Source organism: Narcine bancroftii, chromosome 2, assembly GCF_036971445.1.
Source record: "Narcine bancroftii isolate sNarBan1 chromosome 2, sNarBan1.hap1, whole genome shotgun sequence".
NCBI classification, from domain to species: Eukaryota; Metazoa; Chordata; class Chondrichthyes; order Torpediniformes; family Narcinidae; genus Narcine; species Narcine bancroftii.
The window spans coordinates 323,741,410-323,760,569 of NC_091470.1; the positions used below are offsets into that span (position 1 = coordinate 323,741,410).

At 38.4% G+C, this 19,160-nt stretch overlaps 1 protein-coding gene across 8 annotated transcripts in view; it reads left to right on the plus strand.

Annotated features, from left to right (window-relative positions):
- Positions 1–19,160, plus strand: part of runx1t1 (RUNX1 partner transcriptional co-repressor 1) — a 112,755-nt gene that overhangs the window by 66,944 nt on the left and 26,651 nt on the right. For all 8 annotated transcript variants that reach the window (XR_011352419.1, XR_011352418.1, XM_069921929.1 and 5 more), the window contains 6 exons: positions 3,483–3,572; positions 12,213–12,394; positions 13,053–13,303; positions 13,671–13,756; positions 14,050–14,248; positions 14,863–14,928. Coding sequence is in view for 6 of the 8 variants with exons in the window: in XM_069921929.1 (XP_069778030.1) it covers positions 3,483–3,572; positions 12,213–12,394; positions 13,053–13,303; positions 13,671–13,756; positions 14,050–14,248; positions 14,863–14,928 (874 nt within the window). In the remaining 2 variants the exon portion in view is untranslated. The remainder of the gene's footprint in view (positions 1–3,482; positions 3,573–12,212; positions 12,395–13,052; positions 13,304–13,670; positions 13,757–14,049; positions 14,249–14,862; positions 14,929–19,160) is intronic.

Here is a 19,160-nt window from a genome sequence, read left to right on the forward strand (position 1 = left end):
AACTACAGGAAATATATCAATAAGGTAGAAAGCGTGCAGAGATGATTTAGGATGTTGCGTGGACTTCAGGAACTAAGTTACAGGGAAAGGTTAAATGGGTTAGGACTTTATTCCCCCGAGCATAGAAGAATGAGGGAAGATTTGATAGAGATGTTTAAAATTATGAGGGGATAGACAGAGTAAATGTAGATAGGCTTTTTCAATTGAGGTTAGGTGAGATGCAAACCAGAGGACATGGGTTAAGAGTGAAAGGGGAAAAGTTTAGGGGGAACATGAAGGAGAACTTCTTCACACAGAGTGGTGGAAGTGTGGAACAAGCTGCCAGGTGAAGTGGTGAATGCAGGCTCAATTTTAACATTTAAGAAGAATTTGAACAGGTTCGTGGTTGTGAGAGTTATGTAGGGCTATGGACTGGGTGCAGGTCTGTGGGACAAGGCAAAAAAAGGTTTGACACAGACTAGAAGGGCTGAATGGGTCTGTTTCTAAGCTGCAATGTTATAAGGTTTTATGAAGTTGGGAGAATCCAGGCATATTGGCTTAGTGCAGGAAAATAGCACGAAGGTGAAGAAATCACAGCTGATCTTTCAGATGTTGAATGATTGTATTGCTGCAAGTAGAGCAGCTGTTTCACAGCTCCAGAGACCTGGTTTCAATGCTGATCTCCAGCACTGTGTTTGCACAATCCCCTGGGTGCCCCAGTTTCCCCTCACATCCAAAGGACATGTTGGTCGGCAGGTTAATTGCTTGATGTAATACCCCAAATATAGCTGATGGGAGAATGCAAAACAGTAAATCCCCATTATCCAGTATTAAAGCAACCAGCAGTCTTGAGCAACTGGCAAAAAAAAAGGAAAATGGTTACAGGTAAATTCACCAATGAAAACCACCGACCATCAAATTCACCAACAATTGAAGGAATGAAAAAACAAAATTCATCTACTAACCAACCGACTAAACAAACCAACCAAACTAAACATTCATTATTAACAGTAGAGTTTGACAGGTTACTCTTCCGCCAACAACATTAAAGAAATGGCACTTCACTTTGTGGAGTCTAAGAAAGTGGGGGGCAGGGGGGGGCGGGGGGGGGGCAGGGGGGGCAGGGGGGGGCAGGGGGGGCAGGGGGGGCAGAGGGGGCAGGGGGGGCGGGGTGGGGGGGGAAGATCGTGTTAAAGGTCATCTGTACTACAAAGAAAAGCAAAATCATGATACAATTCATTGAAAGTGTGACGAATATCAGAAGAGTTAATGTCCAGTTCAAGTACCTACAGTTGGTGACAATTCTATTTATTAAAGATTAAAATGAGCACAGTCAACCATGAAGATTCAGCAAGTGTCAAAGCAGCAAGCACTTGTGAAATGGCATCAAGGGTTTGAAGACCAGCTAACTGCCTGCCATCCCAATATTTGGAAATTTGTTGAGTGCATTTAAAAAAACCTGAAGTGAAGCTAAAAGTGAACAATATATTGCAGGTCAAGAAAATATCAGGACTTTACAAAAAGAATTAGAAGGACCATTCTGAAATATGAATGCATTTTGAAGCAATCTGACTTTTCACCTTTTTTCATCGGTGAATTCAATGGTCAGTGTTTTTTTTTATTAGGTTAAAAAAATACGGAAGTTTAAAATTCAAAGCTCCCCTCGTAGTTAGTTAACCAAACATGTGACGCGGAATCACAGGCAACTGGAAAATTCACATATCTAGCATCTACCAATCCTCAGCAGTGTCAGATAATGGGGGAAAGGGGCTGCTCTCAGAGCCTGCATAGGCTTGATGGGCTGTTGTTAAGGAATTTAACGTGATAATACAAGTAGTTGCATGGAGCCAGAGGAAAACTTTGATCATTTGTGTTTTACTGTATTTGTTGATTTGCCCCAATATCTCACTATGTAATTTTGTTTTGATTGAGCTCTTGTGAAGCTCCTTAAGATACTTTGCCTTATTAAATGTTCTTGTTACTTAAACAGCCACAAATTTTATAGGAATTGCAGTATGTTAGGTAGAAAGATTTTCTTTTATTTAATAGAGTATCCTTAACTATTAGAATCCATTGATCCTTTGAAGCATCTTCCACCAATTTTCTCAGATATTTTGCAGCCTCTTACCAGCTTCGTGCATTTCCTGCATTACATTTTTTGTTGTGTGGCTTGTGATGAGTGCCAATGTTAAATAACAAGATATATTCCAAATTTAGTGTCTGATCAGCTGTTGATTACAGTTGTTTTGTGTAATTTCAGAGTTTCATTATTATTGTCCCTTTATCCGTATCTGACTTTGCAAGTTGACTATCAGACCACAGGATTATGTTCTTAGCGTCAATAACTCAGGAAATTGAAAATGATTTCCCCAAATCAGAAGTGATAATTCTATTATATGACCTGAATTAAGTGGGTGTATTTATGTAGATGTGTATTATCAGTTAAACTCAGGGGAAAAATAAACAACAGAACATAAACAAATGATGGGAAGTAAAGATTCATTGACCAGTGTTTGAAAATGGCACTGTCTGAAGAGTTTGTACATTCTCCCTGTGACTGCACAAGTTCCTTCCGGGTTCTCTAGTTTTCTCCTACATTCCAAAGATGGGGTTAGTAGGTTAATTAGTTACATGGGTGTATTTCAATGACTCGGGTTCATGGCCGAGAAGGGAAAGTTACTTTGCTGTATAACTTTTTAAAAAAAAACTGAAGAGGGTGGAGTGGATTAAAGTGAGGAAAAAAAGGAACATCAACAAACTGTGGGGATTAATTAGTTAATTTTCAATTAAAAAGCAAACACAGCTGATATGATTACCTATTTGATGGATCAAAAAATTAACCTATAAAAATTCAGTATTATATAGAATTTTGCTTTCGTGGATTGGATACTGGAAAATGTGTAATTATGAACGTTAAAATGTTTGGTCTAAATTTTTCTGTCTTAACAAAGAACTTGTCATTTATTTCAAATTGATTAATATTTTACCAAAATGTTGGAGGCAACAATCAAAAAAAAAAAATTCATTGGATATTCACAGTAACTGGTATTCTGCATTGCTAATTTCAAGATTGTAATATTTATAAAACTGTTTTACATTTTAAAACTAAATATAAGCAGGGCTAACTAACATAGGCAATTGTTTATCAGTAGTCAAAAGGTTAAGCTGTAAAATAGTGAACTTACTAGAACTCTTGAACATCTGCATTTAAAAGTCACCCCAGGCAGTATATGTGACATTAAGTAATGGAATCTATTATAAGAGGTGCTTTTGTTCATGAATGTTTCTCATGGCGAAGTGAAAATGTGTATACAAAGAACACATGGCTTCGATGTCCACAGCAGCTTTAAGGGCTATATTAAAGTGTGTTATAAGGTCTTCATTCAGTCCTTTCTTTCATCCAAATGCTTGTTAGTAATAAAGTGGAGAAATGTACTTTTATTTAGATTTGCGATATTGGGGGAGAAGAAATTATTTTCATGTTAATAAAAAATATTTTACAGAATTCTACCTTGACAATTGAAGAGTTTCATTCCAAACTTCAAGAAGCTACGAATTTTCCTCTCCGACCTTTTGTTATACCATTTTTAAAGGTAATTGTTGCATTTTCCATTTTTTATCCTAGTCAGTCTGATCCTAGAAATTAATTTTTACATTTAGTTCAGACAGTTCTGTTGCCAATAAGTTAGGGGATAAAACCTATTACTGATAGTTATCAATATTTTTATGAAATTAAAGTATACTTAATACAATTTGATTTTAATATTTTGGAGAATGTTTTGATTGCAAAAATTAGAGCAATGTTTAATGAAGAAAGTGGACACCAACAAAGGATTTCAGTTCAAGTATTTGTAATTCATGTCAAAATCAAAATCTGTGTGATTTCTGAAACTGTGAAATTGCTTTGTTTGATCAAAATCGCGTTTGAGAATCCAAGGCTTTAAAAAAAAAAAAAAAATCTTGACATTTTCCTTCAAAAGATTATAGGAAATTGTCTGAACTTTTGTTTTACATCTTTGCTGTTCCCTTCAGTTATATCAAGTATAAACTGGAGAGTCTTTCCAAATATCCACCTCCAAACATTGACCAAACTCAACTGAATGGTTATTGGTATGGACAGGCACATGGAATCATTAAATTGAACTTTTTTTTTGTAGTGGCTTCAAGTTTGGTCTCTTGGAAGAATACTAACATATATGCATATTTTCTTGAGGAACTTGCCATCCTTTTCAAGAGCTATCATGTGAAATTAAAATGTACCAATTGAGATTTGTTTGTATAGCAATCAAGCATTTTTTTTTTGAAAGCTTAAGGCTTTTTCAAATATATAATTTAATAAGATGCACAAAACTATGGCTTGCATTGGGCCAAACAGCTATAAGTGCTATGTTTGAATTGCATCATGCAAATGCCATTTCCTTTGTGATTATTACTGATTTTTTTTTCTCTCCAGTAGAAACAGCTCCCTTTAGGGTCAAGTTGGCGGTGAAAAAAAGCCAAAAAGCATACAAGGACACTTCCAGAATCTTCCTTCACTGCTCTGCACCATATGGTTTAAATATCATTTCATAGGGGATCGCTGTAATCAAAGATGCAACTTTTTTCTAATTTTAGAGCCTTTCCTCAAAGGAGACATTAATGACAAAAACCATATGGTTGTGGGAACATGGACCTTAATAACTGCATTCAATCCCAGCTGTAACAATATGCATTAAAGTCTTGTTTTCATTAGCCGAATGTAAGCCACAGATTCTTGATTCTATTTCATGTTATGGAGAAACATTTACAGGAAAGATATTGCACACCATTATAATTACTTTCTCTGGTACTTGGACACCACCCTCCCCCACTATTTTTGTTGTCACTCCCTTAGCTTCATGAGCCCATTTACATTGAAATTAACACTTTGTGTATTGAACTTCAATGAAAATTTTAAAATGGTTGAAAATCTACTATTTTCAAATATTGTCTGATATTTGTGTCCGATTCATGGCATTTACCTTTTTCAAGGCTGCTGTTCAAATTTTGATTAAATACTAACAACCTTGAATAAATATTAATTGCTTTTCCATAGAGTAGCTAATATACTTTTAATTCATTATGCAGGCTCTGTAAAGAGTTGGTTTGTGAATTAAAGGTTCAAATGCGGAGCATCCAAATCTGTTCCTGATTTTTTTTTTTACCTTGGGCATATTTCATAGATCACAAATCTAGGTGATCCTTGTATGCAAGTTAGATAACCTATTTGATCTCTTCTTGGTTTTCAAATCTCCTTGTGTTTCCATTATTTTAGTTGCTCTCCGTCACCTAAACCCTTTGTTACCTCCTGATTTTATTTATTTTAATCCACATTTGTAAACTTGCCCATGGCACTAATGTTTCCATATTTTAAACAAGGAATTGATTGTCTGCTGATTTGTTTTTCTTTGGCCTGATGAAACTCTGATACAAATCCAAAAACAATCCTCCTCTGCCTTCCACCTTCCCATCATCTCCTATGTTAAATGCCCTTTTATACCCATTCCATCATTCAAATGACTCTTTCAACATCATTGCAGGCAGAACGTTCCATTGTAATTTGCCTCGATCTTGCTACTTCTGGGCCTATCCTCAGTTGGAACCAGAGAACACTACAGCACAGGAACAGGCCATTTACCCTATCTAGTTTGTGCTGAACTGTTATTCTGCCTAGTCTCATCAATCTGCACTCAAACCATAGCCCTCTGTACACCTCCCATCCATCTTCAATTTTCCCTTAAATGCTGGAAATTATACCCGCATCCACCAGTTCTTCTGGCAGCTCCTTTCGCACTCTTACCACCATCTGAGTGAAGATATTAACCCCTAACATTCTGTTTCAACATTGCACCTTAACCTATCCCCTCTAGTTCTAGTCTCTCCCAATCTCAATGGAAAGATCCTGCTTGTATTTATTCTATCTGTACCCCTCATAATTTTGTATGCATCAAATAAATCTCCCCTCATTCTCCAACACTCCAGGGAATAAAGTCCTAACCTATTCACCCTTTACCTGTAACTCAGCTTCTCAAGCCTCAGGAACATCTGTGTTGCACTCTTTCAGTCTTACTGATGTCTACCACATAGGTAGGTGACCAATATAGTACTCCAAATTTGGCCTCCCCAATATCTTATAAAACTTTAACATAGCATCCCAACTTGTGTACAGGTGCTTCTCAACTTGTGATGGGGTTACGTTCTGGGGTTACATTGAAGAATTGAACTAAAATTAATTGCTGGATGTTGGGGATGCTAAAGCGACAGGGTCATCAATTTCACTCTCCTATCCACATATCATAAGGGCAAGAACAGATTGGAATTTGAAATAACTTATTCAAGCCATCGTAACTTTGAAAAATCGTAAGTTGGACCATCATAAGTAGGGGACCACCTTATTCAATAGTTTGATTTATGAAGCACAATGTGCCATAAGCTTTTTTTAATGATCCTACCTACCTTTAATATTACTTTGACGGAATTATCTGTATTCCCAGATTCCCGTTTTACTGCACTCTGCAGTGTCCTACAGTTTACCATGGAAGTGTTGCCCTAGTTTTACCTCCCAAAGTGTAACACCTCATACTTGTCTGCATTTTACAGCTCATTTTTCCAGTAGTTACATATCCCATTGCAAGCTTTAAAAGCCTTCCTCGTTGTCTACTATATCCCTCATCTTCGTGTCATTGCAAATTTGCTAATGCAATTTACCACATTATAACGCTGATCATTGATAGAGATGATAAACAACAAAGGAGCCAGCACCAATCCCAGAGGCATGTCACCAGACACAAGCCTCCAATCACAGAGGTAATCCTTTACTACCACTCTCTGGCTTCTCCCACAAATCCAACATCTAATCCAATGTTCTACCTCTTCCAAAATACCAAATGACTGAACCGTCTTGACCAATGACCCACGTGGAATCTTGTCAAAATCCTTACTAAAGTTCATATGGACAACGTTTGTAGACCATTGATGGAATGGTTCGCACCTACAGTACATACTGTATTTTTTGATGGTAGAGATGGTAGACTCTGTAACAGTAGCTTATGGGAGGAAATGCAATACGTTTTGTAGATGGTACACACTGCCACCACAACACACCACTGATGGAGTGAATTTATGTGTTGGGTAGCAGAGTATCAACAGGCAAATTTCTTTTTCATTAGATGATGAACAACTTTTTCAGTGTGTTTCTGACTCCACTGATGAAAGCAAGTGAAGAGCATTCCAGCGTGCTGTAGATTTATTTAGATATCAGGTGCTGAGCCAATCTAAAGGATACCGAATATAGTATGACATGGTCCCAGAGCACAATATCTGTGTAACCATCCAGATGAATTTCTTATGGATGGCCAACACAATAGGTGACTCTGACAATGGAGGTGCAATTGACTGTGAAGAGCAAATGGTTCCAACTACAGTTGAGGTGGTTGCTGTTTGGCCCTTAGGTGAACGTTATTGTCATTCAGCAGTCTGAATGATGTGTTGATCTTGTTGCATGTATGTATTCATGGACTACTATATTGCTTGGCGAATTATGAATGGAATTAAACATGATGCAATAGGGAACATCCCTACTTCATGCTTTATTATGAAAGCAAGGTCATTATTTGAAACAACTGAAGGAGATTAGTTTTAGAATTTTATTGTAGACGTTCCTATGTTCTGAGGCTAGGTTGACTCTAATAAAGAGTTAATATCAGTATTGGTGACCATGAAATGACAGATGTATTAGTCCATTTGGTTCACTCATATTCTCAGGAAATTGGCTATTTTTACCATGTAAAGACTGCATATGACTCTAAATCCATAGCAATGTGACTGCTCACTGAGACAGTCTAGCAAGGCAAATAAGAATAACGAATAAAACCAACCTTTATGAGCAGGCATCTCACGATTAAATGAAAATAAAATGCAGATTTATTTTCAAAAGCACTTGGGATTGCATTCAGGAAGTTATAGCAATTAAAGTGCAATCCAAATCAGTAGGTCAAGGGGATATGAAGGGAATAACTGAAAACCTCAGATATTGCAAAATATTTTCATGTTTCTTGTTTTTTGGTTCGTTTTGCTGAGAATTCCAGATGTAATACCTTCAAAAGAAGAGATATTCATATCTGTGTGGCAAAGTTAGCTTTAATGTGCATTGTACATTTTCTGTTGGTCAGCTGTAACACCATAGACAAGAATGAAAAATGAGTAAATTTCTTACCTGAGAGGAAGGTGGAATAAAGCTTTTAATTGATTCAAAATCGAAATGTGAAATCAGCGCAATGAATGACGCAAATTTCTGGTTGCTGCTTTAGAGCTAACAGTGTATAATATTTATGTAGATTTCTGGTTCAGATAAACATTTGTGTGCAAGATGTTTGATATATAAACCATACTTTTTATTAATTTTGCACAGCATTTCTTTCAGGAGTTTTAGTACTTATTCTTTTTAATCTGATGTTTTGAGGAAGTCAGAGTTGAGCTAAGATGTTAGCAATGCCAAGTTTGTTTTTCCCCCACATTGGAAAAGTAATCTTTTTTGTTTGCTGGCAAGAAAATATCACAATAATCCATTCCAAAATTAGGCATTTACTTAATGTTGTCCTTGTGATCTTGCTACACCTTAATACTGATTCTTTTGTATATTTTGTTTTCATTTGATTTTGGCTTTATTCCCAATCCCATGAGAGTGTTTTATTTGAGTGACTTGACATTCACTGTCAAAGTGGCTGTTAACCATGTGAGCCTGGACAGGAAAGGTCAGAATCTCCACTGAGATTCTGATTTGACCACTGAGCCTTATTGACCATTCTGGCCTATTTGGCATCCTGGTTAGCAATCATAAATCCTTGTGTTTTCCCTCCTGCCTAACTCAAGGATGTTGAATACTTCTATAATTCCTTTAGCTCCATACAGTTCACAAATTAATTTATAGGTTAATAAAACTGATTTTTAGTTCATCCACCCAGGAAAATCCTAAATTCTTCTCCTTTTAAAAATTCAATTATTTTTTAAGTGTTTCCAGTGCTGTGGTCGCTGCTGCTGGGAGTCTACGCCAGTATTATCATCAGATCCCATTGTCCTACTCTCCCAGTGTACTTCATAATATTCTAAAGTTACATGCATAATACTCTACAATCTGCTAAACATTGATAACATTGACTTTCAGTCATTTGCTTCTCCACTGAAGAACTTCAGTCCCTCCAGTCTTTTCTCATAGCTCATACTATTTGCCATTGGAGATCTGACCCACAGGTTTTCTATACACAGTCAGAAGCCATTGAATGCACCTATAATGCTTTATTGAGTAAACTTGGACAGAATGCTTGAGATGTAATCTGATCAGGTGCCACAGAGTCTGCAATCTTCCTTGACTACTGTTTTAGCTGAAGAATTTTAATACTGCAGAGATAAAAAAGATTCACACTATATTTGGTTTATTTGTTAGAACCCCTACCTAGCTATGGAGAATATTTGGTTTGTGTTTCAATCTCAAACCCCCAAACCCCTGTGCGTTCGCACTGTGCCTGCTGTCCCTCCTAATTTTGTGTCAAATGCAAGTTTGATAAATTTCAAAATCAGGTCCGATTTAAATTAGAAAGTAGTTCATCCCCATTCCCAGGGGAATGCCACCAAATGTTAGCCTTTCCTATCTAATATAAATCCTTCACTCAGTAAGAGTATTTCAACCATTTTTTTTAAAAATCCATTGACACATTTACTCAGAGTTTTAGAAGAAATAATAGTTATTCCAGTGAAAATTTGTAGTAACTCCAGATTGATGTGATAGTAAGATTTGACAAGGTGAAGTTGAGCAGATGAAGTTTGGGACTGGGATCATTGTTCTGGTTAATTGAGCCCATGTTAACGTAATGGTCGGGGGAAGGGTGATCCATCTAGCTCCATTCCCTGGATAATTTTCAGGAACCTGTTCTCCCCCTTTAAATGCAACCTACTTTTTTTGAAAACCATCATCCATATGTAAGCTATTTCATCATTCCTCTTAAAGTCTTTATCAGCAACTCCTCCACACTTCAAATTTTTATTTTATATTCAATGTTTTGAATTGTACACTTGTGCTATAACATTTAACAGTCCAGAAAATCAGTAAGCTATTGCTGTATTCTGGGGAGCACCACCACTTTCCTTTCTTCAGCCTAAATAAATTAGCCACCTTGACTGAGCCTATTTCTTTTTTAATCCATGATTCCAGTGTCCATAACTAGCTTTCAGTTTTGTAATTAAATGTATTATTTGGTACTCTCTCAAACATGAAAATTTATTGGACCACACAGTATCACCGCTTGTTGAGATGCTGCTCTGCCAATTGAAAGTTTGTATTCTGCCAGTGATCATGTTGGTTTCCCCTCTTATTCCAATTTCATCCCAGATACTAAAGATGTGTGGGTGGTGAATTAATTAGCCACTGTAAATTGCTCAGACTGTAGATGTGAAGTATAATTAATCTGGAGCGAATAAGAGACAAAATTGATGGAGCTTGTGTTATGAGCTGGCAAATCTTGATGAGCTGAATGTCCTTCACTGCTATAAGAAAATCTTCAGATAGCATTGTTTTTTGCATTGGTTTACCCAGAGTAAATAAATTAGCATTTATCTGGGTTAAACCTAAATGGGAAATGTCACCACATAATTTTCAACCTGAATGCAACTTCTACATCATAATGCATATAAATGTCATTGCATTGCTCCTTTGGAAGGGAACTTGGACGATCTTGGTCGGGGGTGGGGTGGGGGGGCAATCTCAGAACAATTGTGATTTTACTCATCTGGCATCAAGTTCTGATGCAATCAAATTAATTAGCAAGAGTTCTGATCAAAGGATGAATTTATACCCCTGGATCAGAATCCTCTTGATTCTTAACTGAATGATGTAAAGATGTATCCACCCAGGTCAGCGATAAATTTACTGAATTGCTTCTGAATTAAACATTGTAGTGAATCAATAACCTTTGTAGCATCATAAGAGAATAACCAATCACGCCTCTGCTGGGGATGGTTGTTTATTTTGCTGGTCAGTCCAATTTAAGTCTTTGCCAGTAGAAGTACTGAAGGTCACTTGCATGTGGTTGGCCTGTCTATTGTTGATTACTACTACTTGGCACCTATATGGCGTCACCGTTCTTTACCACAAGTCGGCCAAAGCTGTAGTGTTTCCATGCTTTGCTATGAGCCTTCGTGGTTTGAAAACTGGGGTGCTTTGAATAGCCATAAGCTCTGGCAGCCTCAATAATCAGTAATGGGCTCCTCTTAAGAATTATGTAGGTCGACTGTGATTCGTTTCTGACTGCTTTGTATGTGTTTGTTTCAAGTGTAACTCGACCCATTCCTCCTTTTGCGTTGTCCTCTTGACCTTAAGTCACTATCAAGTCTGTGATATGCTGTGATAAATACTAGTTCTGGTGGAATCCAAGTGAAACTTCAAATGTCTAGTGTCCAGGAATGTTGGTGGAGGGGTCACGGGTTAACGGTTCTCTTTGGAATGACTCGTTTAGGGTTATTGGCTCTATTTCCCCTTACTTAACAGGACAGTTTGTCTATATTCTTGTACTGGTTGTTTTAGAATTGTGAATCATTGGGCAGTTCAGAGGAAAGAAAGGTCAAGTATCTTTATCTGTGGTCAATAACTTGCACAGCATAGGAAATTAAATTTCTAAATGAAAGCAGATCCATTTATTTTAAACTTGGGAAGATATCATGATTTTTTTTTTGTCCTAAATTGTTTAAGCTATTATGTTTTGATACATTATACAATATTATAGAGCAGATAGTGAATGGACTGATTAGAATTGCAATGTAAACGCATGATTCTTGGTATTGCAAGCAACTTCATACCAATGTCGTCTCCATGACAACAACCTTGGCAATTCCGGTCTGGTTGAATGCTTGCTCTTGTGCTGCATTTGGCTAATGGGATGATACTATACCTTTCCATGCTCGCATGACTGCATCTCCAATGTAGAATTGCAGCCAAATGCAATCCGTGCTGTATAGCTTGATGCCAAGGCAATCCATGATGACTAGCATTCCATCGCTCTGGGCAAAAAAAAAGTCAAAATTGTAACATCCAAAAGCAACTAATAATTCATTTTGTTCTTGGGCCACTTTTGTTATTTGCTTAATCGTTCGTTTGTAAGGTCAGCAGCTTTCCCTTTGTGTCTGCACTGACGAAGATGTTGTTTGTTGTGCCACTCATCTTGCAGGCCAACCTGCCCCTGCTCCAGAGGGAGCTACTCCACTGCGCGCGCTTGGCCAAGCAGAACCCAGCACAGTACCTCGCACAGCATGAGCAGCTGCTGCTGGATGCCAGCACCACCTCACCCGTCGACTCCTCCGAGCTGCTGCTTGATGTTAATGAAAATGGGAAAAGGCGAACTCCAGACAGGTGAGACAAATGGTTGCAATTTATCAATAGAATGACTTCTTTTTTGAGCCAAAACGTATCTGCACAGACGCATCAAGGGAGCAAATACAACCATGTGAGTGAGTGCTGACTTGAACTTTTTTTTCCCCCTCCTTAAATTGCAACAGCTTGTTGTCAACTGTGAAAATTAGTTCTGAGTCAGGAAGGCTTTTTCCTTTCTTTGTTGAATTAATTAATGAACCCATGGAACTGTGTTTAATCCTGTCTCTAATCTGTATATGATGGCATGAGATGAGTAACCAAGAAAGTGCTGGTTCAAGTGAAACTAACAGTTTTGCTGCTGGATTTTTTATTTTTTATTTTTTTTTGCTGCTCTTTTTTCTGCATATGGTCAGCCACGGATGAATAGTTTCAATGAGGTTCTGAGTTCATTAAAACAGCTCATTAAAAAGATCATTCAGTTTTTGCACTAACGTAGGGATGAGCAAGTCAATGTGTCTATCCAAATTTGATGTGCATAAATAGGGTAGCTATTTGTAATGGGGTAGGGCAATACTGCTGCGGACAATCCTCTTCAATACTGAAGAGGAAAATGTTGTTGGCTTTTAGTATGAGTCCCACAGAATTGTAGTTATAAGACTTTAACATGCATTTATATCTGATCTTGTCTATTTTGTAGAACCAAAGAGAATGGCTACGATCGTGAGCCTTTGCACTCAGAGCATCCCACCAAGCGCCCCTGCACTATAAGTCCCAACCAACGGTTTAGTCCAAATAATGGGTTATCTTACCAGCCCAATGGCCTGCCTCACCCAACACCCCCCCCACCTCAGCACTACCGTCTGGATGACATGGCCATGGCTCATCACTACAGGGATTCATACAGACATCCCAACCACAGAGACCTCAGGGACAGGAACAGACCTCTCGGTGAGTATCAATTGTGACCCTTTGTCACCTCGTGTGCAAACATCTACAAAATAACCATTTCATCTACTTGATTTATTGTCTGCCGTACTGCCAAAGGCACCATAATATACTCAAAAGAAAAGTCAGGTTGAGATGCTTATATGTTTATTATTACTCTTGTGGATCGCAAGTGCAATGGACCAAACCTTGCCTGTGGACATTGGTGGTAAACTGGTGTGTTTGATGAAGGATAGTTGTGCCGTTTTTATGTCAGTGATGAGTATTGGAAGGATGGCGATGAGCTACTTGATGGATAATGTTTAAACAAAGTGGCATGTTTTCCAGCAACATAGCTTTGGAGTCTGAAATTATGTTCCACTGTTGGCAGGGATGCATGGCTCCCGTCAAGAAGAAGTGATTGATCATCGATTAACGGATAGGGAATGGGCAGAGGAGTGGAAACACCTTGATCATGTAAGAAAATCAAGCAATTTATTGTAAATGGAAACCACTGCAATTTTACACTTGCACCAAGGGATAGTTGATAATTGTGATTTTTCTTTTAAGTGGTCTGAAGGCATGTAACAGATTTTCCATTTCTGATAATTCTGTATCACTTTTGTTTTTCAAATATTTAAATCCACTAAAAGCTCGTCTGAATTATTACCTTGATCACTGAAAGGTAGTGACGTGATTTAAAATATTCAGAACTGTTTGTCACTTCGCTGAAATGTGATGGTCACGAATGCATCCTGGCATTGTTTCAGCTCTTAAACTGTATTATGGATATGGTAGAGAAGACGAGGCGATCACTTACAGTCCTTCGTCGATGTCAGGAAGCTGATCGTGAGGAACTTAATTATTGGATCAGGCGATACAGCGACGCAGAGGATATAAAGAAAGGTAGTGGCATCAGCAGCCATTCCAGACAACAGAGTCCTGTGAACACCGATCCTGCCCAACTAGGTAACAGTTTTCAGTGCCGTAACCTGCTCTTTCATGAAACTCATCGAGGCTTATAATGCTGCCATTACACTGAAAATTTGGCGACAGCTTTACAGTGCTCTAAGCAGGGTTCGAATGTCAAAGTGTGATGTGTCCACATCCAAAATTGGTATACCCAAGTTGCTCATCTATCTAAGCCGGTGTATGTTAATTTCAGAAAACAGTTGAATATGTCATTGGACTTCAGACTTGCAACATCCTGTTCCTCCCCACCCCCAACAACAGGCTGACCAACATGTGTCAGCTGACAGATTAAAATGTTCACAGTCAGATGAACTGCTGTACATATTGTGTTCCAGCTCCCTTTGAGCCTGACAAATGTAATCAAGGTTGGCTGGAGAAATAGTAAAACATAGCAAGCTATTGCCATGAGCTTGTGTAATTATGTTAGCATATGTGAATCTGCGGCATTACTCATGGATGCCTTGTGATCTGACAAATGACAGAAAGTAAATGCTTGTCACAGCCCACACTTTTATTTGTCCTGTAAAGCTTCCAAGAGGAGTCAACTGTTGTAAAGATGTATGAAATTACCTAGGAATAGATGTGCTCACAATATTTCTTTCCTTATGCAGATTCCCATCGGGAGTTCCTTCACAGGCCATCTGGTCATTTGCCAGAGGAAATATGGAAAAAAGCTGGTAAATGCTCCTGTGGAATAGGATGGGCGTAGGGTTGGTTGAGAGATGTATGTCTTTGTGTGAGTGTACATGTGCGAGCATTATTGTTGTAGGTCAGTAAATTTATTTTTATTTAGCCTGTTATTTTTAAAAAAATATTACCTAGAGCATTGCCTCTTCAAATAAATCCTAGCTTAAATTATGCTGATCATTTCATTACAACCCCATTGTTAGCAATGATATTGATACTTGCAATTTGAGGCGTGCTTGAAAATAAAATTAAAATACAAACTGAACCTGACCCAAACATAACCCAACCCTACAAGAATTGAGCATGATTAATTTTACCAAACCCCATGAATGTAACAATGATCCTTCTGAATGATAGTGATCAAAAACATAACAACATAAGAAATAGGAGCAGGAACAGGCGATCTGGCCCACCATTCAAAAACGTTTCTAGCTCATCTGGCTGTGGACAGAGCTCTTTTGCCTTTTCTCCATAGCCTTTATGCAAAATCTACCTACCCATGTCTTAAATATATTTAATGAGGCAACCTCTTGTTGGGCAGAGAATTCATTACTCACTGTTCTTTGAGTAAAGGAGCTCCTCCTTGTATCTTGAGGCTTGATTTAGTCTTGCCTTCCAGTAGAAACTATTTCCCTACCTGTATCTCATCTATTCCTTTCATTATTTTATGTTTCTTGATGATCCCCTCTCATTCAACTGAATTTCTACAAGTATATCCCCAGGCAACTCAATCTCTCCTCATAAGCTAACCCCCTCAACCTCTGTGCATAGCCTCCAAAGGCAGCATATCTTTTTTCAAGCAAGGAGACCAGAACTGCAGGCAATACTCCAAGTGGGCCCTCACAAGTATTCTGTACACTTGCTGTACAGCCTCCCTGTTCATAAGATCCATTCCACTCACAATGAAAACCCACATTTTGTTTATCTCTTTGATTATCTGTTGCACTTTCAAATGAACCTTTTTATGATTCATCCACAAACACTCCAATTCCCTCTGCTCAACAGCATGCTGCAATCTTTCACCATTTAAATCTGAACTTCTATTTTTCATTCCAGAGTAGATGACTTCCCATTTATCACCATTGTACACCATGGACCAGATCTTTGCTCAGGACATTGAGCTAGATATCCCTAGGTAGTCCGGAATAAGAAGCAAATTGAATTCTCAAGCCAGACCAGCATTGTACAGCCCTTGCTCATATGAACCCAAATGTCTTATCAGAATGTACACTTGGCCTAAGCTCATTTATGAATCTGACCAAGATTGGGTCAGAAATCTCATTGCAGAAAACTGGGATTCATAACTGGAACATGCATATTGACCTCGTTGTTATTAGACAAGGAATCTATCCCACATCATAGTTCCATTGAACTCTAACCTTGACCCACTTTAAGACGACCCCTCAGTTTCCATTCTCAGCCACAAAAGTAAATCTTGATGATCTAAACGCCAATAAGCTGTACATATTTAAAATCTGAAATAAAATTAGAACATGCTGGAAATACTTTACAAGTCATCTGGCTCCTTGATTTATATGTTATCAGCTACATTTTCAAAATTATTCACGTCGATGTAAAATAAATAATCGGAAATCATCATTGTACGGAACTTAGTTCAAAGGGATTGTTTTATGATAATTTGTTTTATCTTTCTGAGAAATCTTCATCGTTTGAGCTGCAGAATTGAATCTTTTAAGATTGTTACAGTCAATTCAAACTTTTTTTGAATATTTTATTTGATTTTCCAAACTTAAACTCAAACAGTTAGCAACATTATGAGTGTTAACGATAACAGTATCAGCATTGACTACAAATTATAATTATCAATTCTATATAAAGTTTTCTGCAGAGTTCAAGCTCTTTTTGTCCCCTGCCCTCCTCACCCCCACCTTCAACATTTAACACTTGACTAACCATAGTTACGCACAACATTCAAAACACTCACAACAAAGGTATGAAACATATATCAGGCTTTTGTGGGTTTGGCATGAAACGACAGCCAGTGCTCAGGCTCTTTTCTTCTCTTGACTTTTTCTGGATGGAATGGACCCCCCGCCCCACCCTCCGCTGACTGAGGGATAGACGGGGGAGGTAGGGTGGCAAGGTGCGATGGTCCACACTATAGTTGTGCTCCTATGGAATTTAGGTATGGTTGCCAAATTTTCAAAGAAGTGTTATACTTCTTAAGTTGTAAGTAATTCTCTCCAGGGGAACACAACTTTGCATCTCTGTGTTCCACTGGGTAATCCTCAGGCAGGAGTCAGATTTCTAGGTAACTGCTATGCACTTCTTAGCCACTGCCAATGTGATCATTAAGAATTAGATTTGAAATTTGGACATATTTATTGTAAGTCTTATGTCCATTATGTTTCTCAACAGCAACAACTCTGGATCCTGTGGGATTTTTTTTTTCTAGTACTTGGCCTAGTTCCTCCCAGAAGGGTCTCACCTTGGTACATGTCCAGGTTGGGTACACAAATGTTCCTGTTTCAGTGCCACATCTGAAGCATTGGTTTGATAATTCTGGTTTAGATCTGTACAATTTTTGTGATGTCAGGTACAGCTAGTGTAGAAAGTTGTATTGTACCAGCCTGAACTGTGCATTAATGATTGCAGTCATGCTGGTCTGACACAGGTCGGACCAACACCACTCATTAATTGTTATTCCTAGGTCCGAGTCCTACCTCTACCTTGATTTGTGAAGACCTGGTTTGGGTCCTTCCGCTTGGAACAAGAAATACATTGCCAAGATGAAATTCTATGTGTTCCCCCTTCAACTCATGGCCTTTATGTCACTGCACACTGGTAGGGCCATAGTTGGACCTAACTTGTCCTGCAGAAACGATCTTATCAGAAGGTAGCAGCGGAATGTCATTTTTGATAAATCATACTTATTTCTCAGTTGTTCAAACAACATTAGCTGCCACCGCTCATAACAGTCCTCTACGCACCTGACACCAGGTGTCCAGGATCTTGTTACCTACCATCAATGATATTAATCTATTTGGAGTCGGGGGTGTTTTTGAGGACAGCCCCACATTGATTCTTAGATATCAGTTAATTTTATTCCAATTGAAGATGATTTGTTTTAGTATAGGGCTGCCTGTTTTCCCAGATAACAATTTAGCATTCCATTTATAAATAAAGTTCTCTGCAACCTTCTCACCTACCCCATGCAGGTCATTTTGTGCCCAGGATAGTACACCTCCCCCCTTCAAAGAGTGAGGTAATGTATCTTGACTGGGCTGACCAATAGTATTTCTTGAAGTCTGGCATTTGTAATCCACCCAGACTGTAATCCAAGGTCATTTTTTCCATGGAAACTCTGGCTACCTTTCCATTCCATAGAAGTGAACTTATTTGTGAGAGCAAATTTTGGAAGAATTCCTGGGCTAATACCATGGGCAGTGTCTGGAAGAGGTACTGAAGTCTCAATAACACATTCATTTTTACAAAGTTGACCTTGACCAGAGACCTATTTAAGTCCTCCTCAATTCTCCCAAGCAAGGGGGTATAATTTATGTAAATTATTCAAGTTATCCTGTTTTGGGCCACTTTAAATAACTTTTTTTCATATTGACTGTAATTCCCCCTTAGTAAGTGGCATGGATTTGTTCTTGTCCCAAATAACTTTATACTTGGAGATCTCCCCATAGTCCTCCAGAGTTGAGTGCAGCTTGAACAATGAGTTTGCAGGGTCTGTCTGATGTATTTGTACATCATCGGCAAATAAATTGATTTTATGTTCTTTCTGGCCTACTCTAAAACCCTTGATGTCTGGATGCTGGAAAATAGTTTTGGCTAGTGGCTCCATGGCTAGTACAAATAAGACTGGAATTAGTGGGCACCCTTGTCTACTTGATCTTGTATAACCATATAACAGCTTATGGCATGGAAACAGGCCACCTCGGCCCTACAAGTCCACGCCAGTTTACTCAAACAACTCCGCTAGCTCCCCCCACTTATTCTCTGCCCATAATCCTCTAAACCCCTCTTATCTGTGTATATATTCAACTTCCTCTTGAATGAAAGAATTGACTCTGCCTCAACTATTTCCTCCGGAAGATTATTCCATTCAGCCACCACTCTCTGAATGAAGAAGCATCCTCTAATGTTTCTCCTAAAATTTTGCCCCCTTACCCTCAACTTGTGTCCTCTTGTTTCAACCTCCCCTGCTCTCAGGGAGAAGAGTCTACTTGCATCTAGTCTATCTATTCCCTTC